The 19,094-nt window shown below is 42.9% G+C and overlaps 1 protein-coding gene across 1 annotated transcript; it reads right to left on the reverse strand.

The window, feature by feature from the left end:
• Positions 1-457: 457 nt before the first annotated feature.
• LOC128046560 (GTPase IMAP family member 4-like) lies at positions 458-5,434 on the reverse strand. Its single transcript, XM_052638685.1, is given in 4 exon segments — positions 458-1,377; positions 3,984-4,037; positions 5,345-5,407; positions 5,410-5,434. Coding segments are annotated over 4 exon segments (1,062 nt in total).
• Positions 5,435-19,094: the final 13,660 nt, after the last annotated feature.

Here is a 19,094-nt window from a genome sequence, read left to right on the forward strand (position 1 = left end):
CTGTAAGCTTAACTAATGGAAAGAATTGATCTTTCTAATAAACTATAAGGGTAAGATGATCAGCGCCATCTAAAGACAAAATAAGTGAGAAAAACCTGTAGGGGAAGATCAACCACCAATCTAGAAAGAATCTAGAGGAGAAATCTCATCTAGGGATAAAGAGAGAAAGCTCGGGGTCATCTTCTTTGGTCTCCTGCATTCCCTGTCTTGGTGTCTCTGAGAAAGAATTCACAAATTAGGGAGCATCTTTCTGCTCCCTAATACTTTCTGCTTCGGAGTTTCACAAGTTGAGAATTTATCCCTTCCCTGTTAAATCAGTCAAACATATACCAATTATCAATAGTGAACTTACTCTCTTTAGCCCTGACAGTCTCAGAGAAAAAGGAGAATGCTCTGAGTTACATGAGGAAGGACCACCTGAAAATATGTAGGAAATATAGACAGATTTTCATGAAGTTTAATCCTTAAACAGAGAGAAGACATGGGAAGCAGCCTCTAACAACTTAAAGATGAGTTCAAGTATCTCATTCTGACTCAAAACATCATCTCTGGCTGTTTGCTGCCTTGAATCCCAGTAAGCTTCCCTTTCTGCCAATTGCCTTTCCATTTTCACCTTCCACTTTTGCTGTTCTAGTTCATCCTTCAGCTTTCTGATTTCCTCTTCGAACTCCTGTTTTATCTGAGCTTTTGCTCTCTCGAGCTCTTCTCTGTAATTTTCTTCTAACACTTGAGTTTGCTTCTGAATCTCCTCCTCGGTCTTCTGATACCGGCTATTCGTGTAGTATCTCCCCTTGCACTTGTTCACCACATCCTGGACCAGGGCCAGCAGCTGCTCCCTCTGGTCCTCCTGCTCAGCTCCTGTGGCCTTGTTGTTGAAAACACAGTAGCGACCTCTGAACTTGCGAATCAGCTCTTGGATGGCTCTAGGAGCATGATTTAAGTAATCACAGAAATCCATGCCATCTAAGTCATCTTTCCGGGTGAATAAGAGAATCATGTGTTCCCTAGCTCTCTCTCCAAACATCGTCAGGATCTTCTCTGTGGCTTTCTGGCCTTCGGGTGTGTAACGGCCCAGTGGGATGACCAGGAGCAGAGCATGAGGCCCCGGGGAGGTCAGCACCATGCAGCGGGTAATCTCCTTGACAGTCTCAGCATCTGGGGCCTCCGTGTCAAAGAGGCCAGGTGTGTCCACGACGACAACTTCTCTCCCCTTCCAGGTGCTGCTTCCTTTCTTACAGTGCTTGGTGATGGATACAGCAGAAAAGATAGATGGAAACACTTTCTCTCCGAGGATGCTGTTTCCTGTTGCGCTTTTTCCTGCCCCAGTCTTACCCACTAAGATAAGTCTCAGCTGGGAATCTCCAGGGTTTGCAAGCCCTGGAACATCAGGAAACAAAAGTCTCAGTGTTAGAATGAACTTCAACCATCTCCCCTGCAAGGCTCTTGTCCACTGAATAAATATTCAACCCTGAATATTCATTGGAAGGACTGATGCTGAAGCTGAAGCTCCAATACTTTGGCCACCTGATGCAAAGAGCAGACTCACTGGAAAAGATTCTGATGCTGGGAAAGGTTAAAGGCAAAAGGAAAAGGGGGTGGCAGAGGATAAAATGGCTAGACAGCATCACCAAATCAATGAACATGAATTTGAGCAAACTCCAGAAGAGAGTGGAGGACAGAGGAACCTGGCAAGCTGCACTCCATGGGCATGACTTAGCAACTGAACAACAATAACAACAGATATTTTTCAGGATCCCTTTCAGCTTCTTACTCTGACCTTGTGGAAGCAAACAGCTCATAGAGGAGGAAACAATGTGATTAAGAAGAGGACTCTGAGTTGCTACCAGTAGCTGTTCTTCATAAGATAGGAGGTAACACAAAATTGACTATGCATATTTGACTTCCTAGGAAAGTTGAAAGTTAATATCAGAACAGTAGAGCACAGCAATTGAAACCTGAATTTAAACACCAAATCATCTACCAGCTCTTTCTGTGCTGGTATTCCGTAAGTCTCTGCATATCTCTACAATGTGTCTATAAAGTCAAAGTCCTCTGGATTTGTCAGGCATAGACCCAGGACCAGAGGGAGGGCAATTGACAATCACAAGTGTAAGCCTGTTTTCTGAGAAGGCAGACCTTGCTGGGTGACCCTTGAGCTTAAGGGTCTGATTCCTGCATCAGGAATCCTATGTTATATCTACCCATTTCTGCTTTGAGACAATGCCTACATTATCGAACATACAACATCATAGACAATGTTACCAACTCCAGGTTATTTTCAGAGCCATCACCATTCACCCAGGTCCTCAGACTAGAAAGCTAGGAGTCACCCTTGACTCCCTTCTTTCCCCACTTTCCAGATCCAACCCATCAGCATATTCTCTTGGCCCCAGATCTGTTCGCCTGTCTCTGTTTTGAAGATCATCATTCCAGTCCAGATTCCATCACCACCCCTGCCTCAGCAGTCTCCTAACAGGTGTCTCCACTTCTTATTTGTCCCTTTCAGTCTATTCTGTGAGGTGGGCTAATCTTTAAAAAATATCAATCAAACAGAACCAGGAACTTGCAGAAACCCCTCCTATGATGTCCATAAAATCTGTGGACACAGATTTATCTCCCACACACTTTCTGGTGAAGTGTTTGCTGATCCCTGAATCCCTAAGGCAGAGTTTTCCCCATTTGAGAACTAGAATCCCAGGATAAAAAAAGTAAATTTCCCAATGCTGTAAACACTGGATATGGGATGGCTAAGATTTATCTAAGAAAAAATATACATAAGAATTCAGAGTATTCTTAATAGTTGGCCTCACAATAGAAGCTCCAACCTAAGGAGATCCCAGGGCATTGGCTGGCTTTAGAGACAGGCTGTAGGAAATTCATGGCCCAGCAGTAAAAGGGCACCAAGGCCAGTGGCAACACCATAACCATTGGCCAATGCTGATAATGAATGGATGGCAACCTCTGAAGATGGCAGCGATAGCCATGAAGGAGTCCATCTCTGCACTTGTGCCTCTTGGGAAGGTGGATTCTCAGCTCCTCTCATCAGGATGCTGAGTCTGTTTCTCCAACCCTTCAGTCTGACTGGGCCATGTGACTTGCTTTGGATCATAGGATCATGGAAACATGGTTAAGCAGAGAATCCAAAAGGACTGACATATTGTGCTTGGCCTTCTCTTTCTGATTTTTGGAACCCTACACCTGCCCTGGACTAGCCTACTTGATGAGGGGCACAAGGCCCTGTTACCCTGTCTGCCTGGTTGACCCAGAGCTTGCTGACCACCAGACACGTCTGTGAGGCTACCCAAGATTCTTGAGTTGCATCCTGAACCACCAGCCGAGCACCCACACATGAGTCAGTCTGGCTGAGATTAGCCAGGTTGGTCCAGACCCAGGCATGGCCCAAATGAGTGACCCTCAAAATTAAGAGCCACGTAAATTGTTGCTGTTTTAAGTTCCTAAATTGTGGGATGATTTGCTAAACAGCAAAAGCTCAAATGATAGAATCTATTCCTAGGATAAAGAGGTAGAGGGAGGGTTAGATGAGAAACGGAGTGATCAGTCCGTTGACTTTGTTGGTTAGAGTGAGGCCCCTGGGAGCAGGGAAATTAGGGGCCTGAGTGAGGCTGATCACCCCCATGTTCCTTCTTCCCAGTACTCTCGGGCTGAAGAGAGGGGCAGAGAAACCACCTGGGAGTCCACAACCCCTGATCTAGTGTGCCCACATGGTAGGAAGTAGCAAAGAAGAAACCTCATCAAGCCCGGGAGCAGCCAGGGTACTGGAACTCTCCTCCTGCTCGCTGTTAAGCTACCTCACAAGGAGGATGCAGAGAGGGTGGAGAGAATGAGAGAGCAGAGCAAATGAAGGGAAACTGAGAAATGTGGTTGAAGACGTTTTGCTCTTGTACATGTTGGCTGGATGACAGGGCAGGAGAGTCCCAGCCCTCCCCACCAAGCCTGGCTGCCCTCCCCAAGCAGCATCTCACCGTGGCTGGTCCTGGGGTTGCTGAGGTACTGGGCTGCCATTGTGGTTTGGATTCCTGGGAATAAAGAGACAGAACTATGTTATGTCAGGGAAATGCAGAACAAACGGGAAACATCGACCTCCTGTAAACAACACCTTCTCTTTCCTCATAAACTTGCTACTCGGTCTCTCCTCTCTTTCTCAATACTTATTCCTGCTCTCAGTCTCATTTTCAGACTGCCAAACTTCTTTACACAGATGTTAGTGCTTTAAGTGCTTTCTTGGCACTGGTTCTGGGTGCCCTTTTCTCCTCTATTCAGTGAATTATTGCTCTGAATGCCATTTATATGTAGTCTGCAGCCTGGACCCTTCCCACAGTTCCAACCTTTTCTATCCCATTCAAATTCTCCATTTGGCAATTTTGTGGGCATCTCAAACTGATTTGGACAAAATGAAACCCTGACCTCCATCTCCAGCCTTGTTCACATTTCAGTAAATGACATCATGAAATGGCTCATGCAGAATCTTGGGGTCATCTCTAAAACACTTCTGTCCTCACTCACAGTCCATCACCAAATCCTATAGATTTTTGTTCCCCAAATGAAAAATTATCCATTTCTTCCCATCTCCATGTGAATCCAATGCTATCATTTGATTGCAATGTAGTAGGCTCCAAAATGATACTGTATCTTCAATCCCTCCTCTACTCAATAGTCAGATGCCTTTATAAAATTTACAATGGAAGGATAATTGCTTTACAGTATTGTGTTCGTTTCTACCAAACATCACCATGAATCAGTCATAGGTTTACCCATGCTCGCTCGAACTTGAACATCCCTCCCACCTCCCTCTGCATCCCGTCCCTCTAGGTGGTTACTGAGTCCCGGTTTGAGGTCCCTGAGTTGTACAGCAAAGTCCCACTGGCTTCCTATTTTACATATGGTAATGTATATTTCCATGTTACTCTCTCTGTACATAGTCATATGCCTTTTTGATATTTGTTTTTTTTCCTCTTGTTTAGATCTTCTAATGAATTGCTTTGTTTTTGGTTTTTCAAATAGTTGAAAGCCCTTGGAATTGTCCCAAAGGCCTTGTACAATCAATTTCTCCCTCTCTTTCAAAAAGTTTTCATCATACTGGCCTCCTCAGTGTTTCCCGAATCCTCTAAGCTCCCCCCAGCTCCTAGACCTTTGAGGAGCACTTCCCCCTCTCTGGAGCACTCCCACCCCCACCCAATGGCCAACTGGTTTCTGTTCAGCCCTGAGGCCTCAGTGTTTTGTTATTTCTCCAGAGGGGTCTCTCCACCCACATCACCAACCAAGAAGACAGGTTTGGTGTGGAGTTTGTTCTAACCATACCCAAGAGTTTCTATAGAATACATACCAAGATAGGAAGTTGTTTGATTTTTTTTTTTTTTTACTCTATCCTTGTAGACTGCTAGCTTTGTGATGGTGAACCTTCTGTGTCTTGCATATGCCCTTATGCCCTAGGAAAAAAGCACAGTATCTGACAAAGCATGGATCTCAAAAAATATTTGTTCAATAAATGAATTGATTAAAACCCCCCACTGTTTCTTGCCTCCTCTGTGACTAAGCTTTATGTCTTGCTTGCTTCTGGCTGTGAAAAAATTTATCTTTTCCTTAGTAACAACACATTGCTCTTGAAACATGGCATTACATTTCAGATGTTTTCTTCCATCACTACGTACTAAGGTTGGGCAACGGAGAAAGCCATTTGAAGAATTCTTAGCAGAGCAGATTTTAACTAGAGCAGGCTGAAAACGCTATTTGTTAAAGACAGAGTGGTCTGATAGGAATGCATCAAATACAAAAATTGAAACACTTTCTGTTGAAAGTCGATTAGGAATAAGAGTAGGAAATAGCTTCTTATAAACTGGGAAGTGAAATCACAGAATTCTAAAGAATAAGCTTTGTTCGCAAAGCTGATGTTGGTTGTGAGCATTAGGAGAAGGAGTAAGATACCAGAAAAAGTAGCACACAAGGTTTGGGTTATGTCTTAAAGTCTACAGTCCAGTCTGTGGACTCTGTGTTCAGCATTCTTTAATGCAGTTCTGTTTATCCTAATTCAGATATAAAACCAGAGGACTGACCTTCTCTACACACTGACACTGGATGGCTGAATTCTCCTCCTACTGTAAGGAACAAGCATCAGTTGGTCCCCTGCTTTTCCTGAATGGTAGACAGTAACATGGGTTGGTGTCTTCCTCTTCCTGTCTTCTAAAAGCTTCTTGTCATGATCGGCTCAACAAGCAGGGTTTCGGAAAGTGTGATATGGCGAGAGAATGAGAAACGAGACGCAAGAATTCAGAGAAAAGCGAGGATCAAAGGACCAACACGGCTCCAAGGTGAAGGTGCCGAACTGAATCCAAGCCAGCTTAATTATACTTTCAGACATGAATGAAAGAATATGTGGGGAGTTAAACTGTAACTCATGTGGCCTTCAGGGCCAAAGAACAAAATAATCATTAACCACTGAGTAATTAGGAAACAGTAACCAATAACAACTATGGATGGAGGTTCGTGACATTGAACTGGAGACAGGAATCAAGATCATCACCAAGATAAAGAAATTCAAAAGAGCAAAATGGCTGTCTGAGGAGGCCTTACAAATAGCTATGAAAAGAAGCTAAGCAAAAAGCAAAGGTGAAAAGGAAAGATATACCCATTTGAAAGCAGAGTTCCAAAGAATTGCAAGGAGAGATAAGAAAGTCTTCCTCAGTGATCAATGTAAAGAAATAGAGGAAAACAATAGAATGGGAAAGACTAGAGATCTCTTCAAGAAAATTCTAGATACCAAGGGAACATTTCATGCAAAGATGGCCTCAATAAAGAACAGAAATGGTAGGGACCTAACAGAATCAGGAGATATTAAGAAGAGGTGAAAGAATACACAGAAGAACTACAAAAAAGATCTTCACCACCCAGATAATCATGATGGTGTGATCACTCACCTAGAGCCAGACATCCAGAATGTGAAGTCAAGTTGGTCTTAGGAAGCATCACTACGGACAAAGCTAGTGGAGGTGATGGAATTCCAGTGGAGCTATTTCAAATCCTGGAAAATGATGCTGTTAAAGTGCTGCACTCAATATGCCAGCAAATTTGGAAAACTCAGCAGTGGCTATATGTCAGGGGAAGTTTAACTTTAAGGAGTCCAATATGTTACACTTTTCTTCCTTTGTGTGCCAGGATTCTCTGTTTCTTATCAGGTTCTATTCTGGGAATGAGTAGAGCTGCACACAGTTCTCAGGACTGAGATCATGGGAAAGGGTACCTACTTGGATTCCTTTCAGTAGCTCCCTTCAGTGACTCTTTTCAGTGTCAGAAACCTTGTATGTATTAGACTATCCATTTTGTTGCAATTGATGGAATTGCATCCTTTGTAATGGCTGAGTAATCACTTTACTAAAGATATATAGTCCTTCATTTCTGCTAATAAAATACTCTTGCTCCACTAGAGACTTGGGTCCCCCATGTCCTTCTTGTCTTCATTCTCTTTGGAGCATGGAAATCTGCCAAGCTCACTCTCTTACCTGGGCTTTCAAGACTTCCTTGAGAGGATTCACTGTGCCTTCGTGAGTGGTACAAATCCTGTGCATAGGCTTTATTGGTTTTCCACATAACCCTGGAGAGACTGCTCTCACTCTCTCTCCTTTTCCCTCTTTCTTTTCATTGACTCTGGTGCTCCAGGCTCCAGTCTGTAAATAAGACCACAGCTACAGGACTGGAAAAGGTCACTTTTCATTTCAATCCCAAAGAAACACAATGCCAGAGAATGCTCAAACTACCGCACTGTTGCACTCATCTCACAAACTAGTAAAGTAATGCTCAAAATTCTCCAAGCCAGGCTTCAGCAATATGTGAACCGTGAACTTCCAGATGTTCAAGCTGGTTTTAGAAAAGGCAGAGGAACAAGAGATCAAACTGCCAACATCTGCTGGATCATCAAAAAAGCAAAGGCATTCCAGAAAAACATCGATTTCTGCTTTATTGACTATGCCAAAGCCTTTGACTGTGAGGATCACAATAAACTGTGGAAAAGTCTGAAAGAGATGGGAATACCAAACCACCTGACCTGAAAGGTGAAGAAAATCCAGCACAGGGGAAGGCCCATCATGCTGGAAACTGGGACTGCTGCTGCTAAGTCACTTCAGTCGTGCCCAACTCTGTGCGACCCCATAGACGGCAGCCCACCAGGCTCCCCCGTTCCTGGGATTCTCCAGGCAAGAATACTGGAGTGGGTTGCCATTTCCTTCTCCAATGCATGAAAGTGAAAAGTGAAAGTGAAGGTTTCTCAAGTGCCCCTTGAGAAACCTATATGCAGTTCAGGAAGCAACAGTCAGAACTGGACATGGAACAACAGACTGGTTTCAAATAGGAAAAGCAGTATTTCAGGGCTGTATATTGTCACCCTACTTATTTAACGTCTATGCAGACTACATCATGAGATATGCTGGGCTGGAGGAAGCACAAGCTGGAATCAAGATTGCTTGGAGAAATATCAATAACCTCAGACATGCAGATGACACCACCCTTATGGCAGAAAGTGAAGAACTAAACAGCCTCTTGATGGAAGTGAAAGACAAGAGTGAAAAAGTTGGGTTAAAGCTCAACATTCAGAAAATGAAGATCATGGCATCTGGTCCCATCACTTCATGGCAAATAGATGGGGAAACAGTGGAAACCGTGGCTGACTTTGTTTTTCTGGGCTCCAAAATCACTGCAGATGGTGATTACAGCCATGAAATTAAAGATGCTTACTCCTTGGAAGGAAAGTTATGACCAACCTAGACATTATATTCAAAAGCAGAGACATTACTTTTCCACGAAGGTCTGTTTAGTCAAGGCTATGGGTTTTCCAGTGGTCATGTATGGATATGATAGTTGGTCTATAAAGAAAGCTGAGTGCAGAAGAATTGATGCTTTTGAAGAGTGGTGTTGGAGAAGACTCTTGAGAGTCCCTTGGACTGCAAGGAGACCCAACCAGTCCATCTTAAAGGAGATCAGTCCTGGGTGTTCATTGGTACGACTGATGTTGAAGCTGTAACTCCAATACTTTGGCCACCTGATGGAAATAACTGACTCATTTGAAAATATCCTGATGCTGGGAAAGGTTGAGGGCAGGAATAGAAAGGGATGACAGAGGATGAATTGATTGGATAGCATCACCGACTCAATGGACATGGGTTTCGGTGGACTCTGGGAGTTCGTGATGTACAGGGAGGCCTGGCATGGTGTGGTTCATGGGGTTGCAAGGAGTGGGACACTACTGAGTGACAGAACTGAACTAAAGACTAATATTCTTATCTATAGATTTCCCACCAGACACGTAAAAAATGTGACTCTGAGACAGCAGTTGGGAAACAGTCTGGGGTCGATTTTCCAACCCCAGGATCATATCATGTTTTCAAGATTATGAACTATTCCCTCTGGATTGTTCCAAGAGTCATGCCTTATAGCATCCAGTTTATCAATAATTATAAATTTCTCTTATGGCCCTTGACAGGGCCTGCTTTGCTTTTGTTCTTCCCGTCTCCTGCATCTCCCCCTTTATGATTTTGCACGTGGCAAGAAATGGCGAGGAATGCTAGTTGCTGTTGTTGGCTTCGCTGTCTCTTGATCATTCTTCTCCAGACTATACAGAAACACAGACACGTAATTAATAGCACTCCCATAACCAGAGCAATTCTGTATCCAAATGTCTTGATCTGTTTTAAGGGATTAAGAGAAGAAAGATTATCAGCAACAGTATCAAGAAAATCTAATCCAGAAATTACATCAAGATGTTTATTAAAAGCTTTTAGTATATCTTGTAGATCTTGAATATCTACAGAAATATTACCTTGGTTCAATAGGTGTTGTTTAACTTTATCCCAGTTGAATGGTGTCTTATTATATTTGAAAGCCATTACACAAAAGGAAGTATAGTTCCAATCACATCTTAATCTCACCTGTTTTTGTAAACTGATGAATTGACCTGCTAATAAAATAACAGATTGTTAAAGGTTGGCCACTTGGGAGGCTGACTTTCCATCAATTTTTTCTTGAGTGGTCCAAAGGACATTGGCATCTTTATGCCATTTTTGTACAAAATGAACTGTTTGTATAGATTTATAAAGAGCCATTCTGGCTATGGCTGCCATAGTGGTAATAGCGATAATGCTTAAGATGGCAGCAATGAGCAACCCCAAAACACGTTTAACACGTTTAAGATTATTCAATATTACTTCAATAACATATAATGTAGGGCTTTCCTGCCAAGGTCATTGTAAATCAACTGGAACCCATATGCCAGTTCTGGTTTTAAGAATGTAAATACTTTGCCAACTTTCATCAAAAGAAACGGTATTATTTACACATGTATAAAATGAACAGTTAATACATGTTCCATTCAGTTCAGTTCAGTCACTCAGTCATGTCCGACTCTTTGCGACCCCATGAATCGCAGCACGCCAGGCCTCCCTGTCCATCAACAACTCCCAAAGTTCACTCAGACTCACGTCCATAGAGTCAGTGATGCCATCCAGCCATCTCATCCTCTGTCGTCCCCTTCTCCCCCTGCCCCCAATCCCTCCCAGCATTAGAGTCTTTTCCAATGAGTCAACGCTTCGCATGAGGTGGCCAAAGTACTGGAGTTTCAGCTTTAGCATCATCCCTTCCAAAGAAATCCCAGGGCTGATCTCCTTCAGAATGGACTGGTTGGATCTCCTTGCAGTCCAAGGGACTCTCAAGAGTCTTCTCCAACACCACAGTTCAAAAGCATCAATTCTTCGGTGCTCAGCTTTCTTCACAGTCCAACTCTCACATCCATACATGACCACAGGAAAAACCATAGCCTTGACTAGACGGACCTTAGTTGGCAAAGCAATGTCTCTGCTTTTGAATATGCTATCTAGTTTGATCATAACTTTTCTTCCAAGGAGTAAGCATCTTTTAATTTCATGGCTGCAGTCACCATCCACAGTGATTCTGGAGCCCCCACAAATAAAGTCTGATACTGTTTCCACTGTTTTCCCATCTATTTGCCATGAAGTGATGGGAATGGATGCCATGATCTTTGTTTTCTGAATGTTGAGCTTTACGCCAACTTTTTCACTCTCCACTTTCACTTTCATCAAGAGGCTTTTTAGTTCCTCTTCGCTTTCTGCCATAAGGGTGGTGTCATCTGCATATCTGAGGTTATTGATATTTCTCCCGGCAATCTTGATTCCAGCTTGTGTTTCTTCCAGTCCAGCATTTCTCATGATGTACTCTGCATAGAAGTTAAATAAGGAGGCTGACAATACACAGCCTTGACGAACTCCTTTTTTTATTTGGAACCAGTCTGTTGTTCCATGTCCAGTTCCAACTGTTGCTTCCTGACCTGCATACAGATTTCTCAAGAGGCAGGTCAGGTGGTCTGGTATTCCCATCTCTTTCAGAATTTTCCACAGTTTATTGTGATCCACACACTAATCCAAAATTGGGATCATATTTTGCTGGTCCAATCATGCAAACAGGAATTCTTACACAAGTCTGAATAGTGTGGGTAGAGCTTTTTGTAAAATTAAAGGTAGCTTTTGGGTCATTTAAAATATATTCAGTATATTGTCCCTTCCAAGTGATTAGTTCTTTTATGCCACGGGCATTTTCCATATTTCATCATAAATAGGACAGTGATCTAAACGAGGCTCAGGGGGAGCTAATCCTACTGCATGCCATATGAGGGGTTGACTACCATAAGTACTAATTGCTTTATCATTATTTACCCATGGGTAAGACACTTTAGATTCTATAAGTTTAGGAGTTCCTTGGGGTCCCCAATCGATAATGGAGCCTTCTGCAACATTTAATAATAAGTGACCTTCTGCAACACAACCAGGAAGCTCAGGTGGATTCATCATGCTGGAAGTTTCCTCTTTTTCTGAAAACATAAGAGCAGTTACCAGAAAGAGGGAAGTGTTATCCTCATTTGATTCTTTGAGAACTGACAGCCATTTTTGATATCCTGTTTTAAGACACATACTTCCAAGACCAATACAAATAGGAGTGGCAGTCAGAGCCTATGGTATACATATCAATTGACTACCTTCTTCCTTTACAGTCTATTTTAATGTGTCCTGATTTTCCACATTGGTGACATCTTATAGCTGTCTTTTTATTAGTTTTAGACAATGCTTGAGCTAGAAGTTGCATTTTATATGGTTCTGACCCAATATCCTGGCAAACTTTAAGATATTCTTCTACAGGGTCACCTTGTGCTTTGAGAGGCTGAATTACATTTTTGCATTCTGAGTTAGCATTGTCATAAGCAAGAACTTGCATCAGCAAATCTCTCCAACCAGGTTGTGAAACTGTTTTATGTAAATTTTGATGTAACCTGGCAATAAAATCTACATAAGGTTCCCCATTTGATTGTTTAATTTGGGTAAATGAAATTGAGGCTTGTCCGGGTGGATTTATTCTCTCCCAGGATTTTAAACATATCATTCTCACTTGAGTGAGTAATTGATGATCAAATTGTAACTGAGCTTGAATGCCAAAATGTGCCCCACTACCCGTCAATTGATCAAGTGTTGTATCAACTGGCGGGTTGGTTGTCACATTTCTGTGAGCTTGTTGATTTGCCTCATCTTGCCAACAGGTCCTAAATTGTAAAAATTCTGAGGTGGATACCAAGTTCTGGCTATCATTTCCCAATCATAAGGAATTAACCATTCAGCTTGTGAAAGTCCCTGAATTAGTCCCATGGTATAAGGAGGATTGGTTCCATATTGGGTACATGCCTGTTTCATCTCCTCTATGGTTTTAAAAGGTATGGCATTATAATCATAGCGCATTCCTCCTCGGGAGAATTGAGGATCTGGTGGGATTTGAGTTACAGCCACAGGAATAAACAGGGTCTTCATCCCCCTGCAACTGTGCCATAGAACTCCGTTTTGTACAGTCATCATTTTAATATGACACACAATTATCTGTGGTTTAAAAGCAAATCCATCATCCCAAGAGCTTTCAGGATTGAAAGCGGGGCGGGGTGGGGGGAGGGTAGCATAGTAGCAGTTGGTTGAGTGAGAAAGATCTGTTCTTGACTTCTATCATCTTTTTGGCTCTTGTTTTCCATTTTTATTGGTTGTTTCTCTTCCTCATCACCTATGTTTTCATATAAATTCATTTCCTCCATTTGTTCTTGTATTGTTCTCCAAAATCCCCTGAATCTGAGGTTTCAGATTGCAGGGGTCCTAAAGCTGTGCTAAGATTCCCTACTGGCCATAGGCATAGGAATCTTTTTGCCACTTTGGTAGGCAAGGCGCAGGCAACACGTTAACTTCTTGCCATTCCTCATGCCTCAAAGTCCCTTTATCTGGATCTAGCCAGTAGCAATATTTTTCAATGGCAGAAAACAATTCTTTAAAAGAGGTGTGAGATATCTCAACCCCTAAACCTTTTAACAAAGTTTTTAACACTTGCATATAGTCACTATGCTTAGAAGGATTTTGCTCCACTGTTACCCATTCAGAGAAAAGCAAGGATCAGGGGACCAACACCACTCCAAGGTGGAGGTGCCGAAACTGAATCCAAGCCAGCTTTATTAGACTTTCAGCCATAAATGAAGGAATATGCGCGGAGTTAAACTGTAACTCATGTGGTCTTCAGGGCCAAAGAACAAAATGATCATTAACCATGGAGCAATTAGGAAACCATAATCAATAACGGATCAGTAACTAAGACTAATATTCTTATCTAGATTTTCTTCCAGACACGTAAAACATGCGACTCTGAGACGCCAGTTGGGAAACAGTCTTGGGTTGGTTTTCCAACCCCAGGATCATATCTTGTTTTCAAGATTATGAACTATTCCCTCTGGACTTGTTCCAAGAGTCTCATGCCTTATAGCACCCAGTTCAGTTCAGTTCAGTTCAGTCACTCAGTCGTGTCTGACTCTTTGCGACTCCATAGACCACAGCACGCCAGGCCTCACCATCCATCAGCAAATCCCAGAGTCCACCAAACCCATGTGCATTGGGTCGGTGATGCCATCCAACCATCTCATCCTCTTTCGTCCTCTTCTCCTCCTGCCCTCAATCTTTCCCAGCATCAGGGTCTTTTCAAATGAATCAGCCCTTCACATCAGGTGGCCAAAGTATTGGAGTTTCAGCTTCAACATCAGTCCTTCTAGTGAACCTCTACGACTGATCTCCTTTAGGATGGACTTGTTGGATCTCCTTGCAGTCCAAGGGACTCTCAAGAGTCTTCTCCAACACCACTCTTCAAAAGCATCAATTCTTTCATGTTCAGCTTTCTTTATACTGCAATTTTCACATCCATGCATGACCACTGGAAAAACCATAGCCTTGACTAGACAGACCTTTTTCCAAAGTAATGTCTCTGCTTTTTAATATGCTTTCTAGGTTGGTCATAACTTTCCTTCCAAGGAGTAAGCATCTTTTAACTTCTTGGCTGTAATCACCATGTGCAGTGATTTTGGAGCCCAGAAAAATAAAGTCAGTCATGGTTTCCACTGTTTCCCCATCTATTTGCCCATGAAGTGATGGGACCAGATGCTATGATCTTAGTTTTCTGAATGTTGAGCTTTAAGCCAACCTTTTCATTCTCCTCTTTCACTTTCATCAAGAGGCTCTTTAGTTCTTCTTCACTTTCTGCCATAAGGGTGGTGCCATCTGCATATCTGAGGTTATTGATATTTCTCCCAGCAATCTTGATTCCAGCTTGTGCTTCCTTCAGCCCAGTGTTTTTCATGATGTAGTCTGCATATAAGTTAAATAAGCAGGGTGACAATATACAGCCTTGAGGTACTCCTTTTCCTATTTGGAACCAGTCTGTTGTTGCATGTTCAGTTCTGACTGTTGCTTCCTGACCTGCCTACAGATTTCTCAGGAGGCAGATCAGGTGGTCTGATACTGCCATCTCTTTAAGAATTTTCCACAGTTATATGTGATCCGCACAGTCAAAGGCTTTGGCATAGTCAATAAAGCAGAAATAGATGTTTTTCTGTAACTCTCTTGGTTTTTCAATGATCCAGCAAGTCAATCCTAAAGGAAATCAATTCTGAATAGTCATGAGGGGAACTGATACTGAGATTGAAGTTCAGATACTTTGGCCACCTAATGCAAAGAGCTAACTCATTGAGAAAGACCCTAATGTTGAGAAAGGTTGAAATCAGGAGGAGAAGGGGAAGAGAGAGGATGAGATGGTCGGATGCCATCACAAACTCGATGGAAATGAGTTTGAGCAAGCTCTGGGAATTGGTGATGGACAGGGAAGCCTGGCATGCTGCAGTCCATAGGGTTGCAAAGGGTCAGACACCTTTAGCGACTGAACAAGAACAACATTTTAAAAAGTTAAAAGTATTTATGAAAAGCAAAACTCATGAGTAGAGCATCTGTTGGAGTGAGATACGTAAAAAAAATTTTTTTTATGTTTTGCATTGTAGTATAGCTGATTAAGGAGTGGGACACTTTTAAAATATCTTTCTTGTTGGCTCCATAAATTGCAAGTGTTGCTTTTCTTTTGGGAGAGCTCTGCCCATCATGAAAAATGCCTTTCTTTTATTAAAAGAAAGCTGTTTCTCATGAGCTAGATCTGTTATTGAAGTGATTGACATCATGATTATATGTCATAGTGTCCTGAGTGTTGACATCCTTTTAGAACTTAAGTCAAGAAATTCAGAAATGTTAGGTGCTGTTTGTATTTGTCTTTCGCTCATTGTTTGTGGCCAATATTTGCTCTTTCTTTTCAGTCTTATGAATAGTAAAATTTTTAAAAAGCAAACCAAATCTAATAATATGTTCAGTCAGTTAAGTTTAGTCACTCAGTCGTGTCCAACTCTTTGCGACCCCATGAATTGCAGCACACCATGCCTCCCTGTCCATCCCCAACTCCTGGAGTTCACTCAAACTCACGTCCATCGAGTCAGTGATGCCATCCAGCCATCTCATCCTCGGTCGTCCCCTCTCCTCCTGCCCCCAATCCCTCCCAGCATCAGAGTCTTTTCCAATGAGTCAACTCTTCCCATGAGGTGGCCAAAATACTGGAGTTTCAGCTTTAGCATCATTCCTTCCAAAGAACACTCAGGACTGAACTCCTTCAGAATGGACTGGTTGGATCTCCTTGCAGTCCAAGGGACTCTCAAGAGTCTTCTCCAACACCACAGTTCAAAAACATCAATTCTTCGGCGCTCAGCTTTCTTCACAGTCCAACTCCCACATCCATACATGACCACAGGAAAAACCATAGCCTTGGCTAGATGGACCTTTGTTGGTTAAGTAATGTCTCTGCTTGTGAATATGCTATCTAGGTTGGTCATAACTTTCCTTCCAAGGAGTAAGTGTCTTTTAATTTTGGAGCCCCCCCAAATAAAGTTTGACAGTTTCCACTGTTTCCCCATCTATTTTCCATGAAGTGATGGGACCAGATGCCATGATCTTAGTTTTGTGAATGTTGAGCTTTAAGCCAACTTTATCACTCTCCTCTTTCACTTTCATCACGAGGCTTTTTAGTTCCCCTACACTTTCTGCCATAAGGGTGGTGTCATCTGCATATCTGAGGTTATTGATATTTCTCTAGATATTTCTCAAGCAATCTTTTTTTGTTTTTAAACCAACAGTGCACTTTTAATTAAGGAACCCTAGCTGTGCAGGGGGTGGCAGGGGGTGGTGGTGGGGGGTTGCATGGAGGGGGGGCTGTTTCCACACAGGAAAGTGTCTCCGTGATGGACATGGGGTCTCTAAAAATAGCCATGCTGAGAGCCTAATGGCCCTCAGCATAATTGCTGATGTCAGGGGAGGTGGTGTCTTGGCATCTGCTCCCTGGCTGAGCAGGAGGCCCTGGAGCCGGGCCAGGAGGATGATCCTACTGGCAAGGCCAGGGGCAGGTGAGGGCCAGCAGTGTGGGAGGAAGTGAGGCCAGGAGGTTGGGGAGCAGTTCTTAAGGACTTAGAGAAAAGGTGGCTGAAGGGACCAGAAGCTGGGGCAGAACGGCCTTGCAGACAGCAGGAGTCAAGCAATCTTGATTCCAGCTTGTGCTTCTTCCAGCCCAGCGTTTCTCATGATGTACTCTGCATATAAGTTAAATAAGGAGGGTGACAATATACAGCCTTGACGAACTCCTTTTCCTATTTGGAACCAGTCTGTTGTTCCATGTCCAGTTCTAGCTGTTGCTTCCTGCCCTGCATATAGGTTTCTCAGGAGGCAGGTCATGTGGTCTGGTATTCCCATCTCTTTCAGAATTTTCCCCACGCCCAAGGTCAGGGGCAGCGGCCAAGAGGAGCAACTCCACGTCCATGGAGCAGTGGCTGTGTGGGTGCAGGAGGGTCAAGAGGCGCTACTCCACTTTCAAGGTCAGGAGGGGTGGTGGTGAAGAGATACCCCTCGTCCAAAGTAAGGAGAAGTGGCTGTGCTTTACTGGAGCAGCTTTGAAGTGATACCTGGCATCCAAGGTAAGAGAAACCCAACTAAGATGGTACATGTTCTGAGAGGGCATCAGAGGGCAGACACACTGAAACCAGAATCACAGAAAATTAGTCAATCTAATCACACAGACCACAGCCTTGTCTAACTCAATGAAACCAAGCCATGCCATGTAGGGCCACCAAGATGGGTGGGTCATGGTGGAGAGGTCTGACTGAATGTGGTCCACTGGAGAAGGGAATGGCAAACCACACAGTATTCTTGCCTTGAGAACCCCATGAACAGTATGAAAAGGCAAAATGATAGGATACTGAAAGAGGAACTCCCCAGGTTGGCAGGTGCCCAATATGCTACTGGAGATCAGTGGAGAAATAACTCCAGAAAGAATGAAGGGATGGAGCCAAAGCAAAACCAATACCCAGTTGTGGATGTGACTGGTGATAGAAGGAAGATCCGATTCTGTAAAGAGCAATATTGCATAGGAGCCTGGACTGTCAGGTCCATGAATCAAGGTAAACTGGAAGTGGTCAAACAGGAGATGGCAAGAGTGAACATTGACATTCTGGGAATCAGTGAACTAAAATGGGCTGGAATTGGTGAATTTAACTCAGATGACCATTATATCTACTACTGTGGGCAGGAATCCCTTAGAAGAAATGGAGTAGCCATCATGGTCAACAAAAGAGTCTAAAATGCAGTACTTGGATGCAATTTCAAAGACGACAGAATGATCTCTGTTTGTTTCCAAGGCAAACCATTCAATAACACAGTAATCCAAGCCTATGCCCCAACCAGTAATGCTGAAGAAGCTGAAGTTGATCGGTTCTATGAAGACCTACAAGACCTTTTGGTACTAACACCGAAAAAATATGTCCTTTTCATCATAGGGGACTGGAATGCTAAAGTAGGAAGTCAAGAAACACCTGGAGTAACAGGCAAATTTGGCCTTGGAATGCAGAATGAACCAGGGCAAAGGCTAATAGAGTTTTGCCAAGAGAACACACTGGTCCTAGCAAACACCCTCTTTCAACAACACAAGAGAAGACTCTACACATGGACATCATCAGATGGTCAACACCAAAATCAGATTGATTATATTCTTTGCGGCCAAAGATGGAGAAGCTCTATACAGTCAACAAAAACAAGACCAGGAGCTGACTGTGGCTCAGATCATGAACTCCTTATTGCCAAATTAAGACTTAAATTGAAGAAAGTAGGGAAAACCGCTAGACCATTCAGGTATGACCTAAATCAAATCCCTTATGATTATACAGTGGAAGTGAGAAATAGATTTAAGGGCCTAGATCTGATAGACAGAGTGCCTGATGAACTATGGACTGAGGTTTGTGACATTGTACAGGAGACAGAGATCAAGATCATCCCTATGGAAAAGCAATGCAAAAATGCAAAATGGCTGTCTGAGGAGTCCTTACAAATAGCTGTGAAAGAAGAGAATTGAAAGCAAAGGAGAAAAGGAAAGATATAGGCATCTGAATGCAGAGTTCCAAAGAATAGCAAGGAGAGATAAGAAAGGTTTCCTCAGTGATCAATGCAAAGAAATAGAGGAAAACAACAGAATGGGAAAGACTAGAGATCTCTTCAAGAAAATTAGAGACACCAAGGAAACATTTCTTGCAAAGACAGGCTCAATAAAGGACAGAAGTGGTATGGACCTAACAGAAGCAGAAGATATTAAGAAGAGGTGCA

The sequence above is a fragment of the Budorcas taxicolor genome, chromosome 4 (genome assembly GCF_023091745.1).
Source record: "Budorcas taxicolor isolate Tak-1 chromosome 4, Takin1.1, whole genome shotgun sequence".
In the NCBI taxonomy this organism is placed as follows: domain Eukaryota; kingdom Metazoa; phylum Chordata; class Mammalia; order Artiodactyla; family Bovidae; genus Budorcas; species Budorcas taxicolor.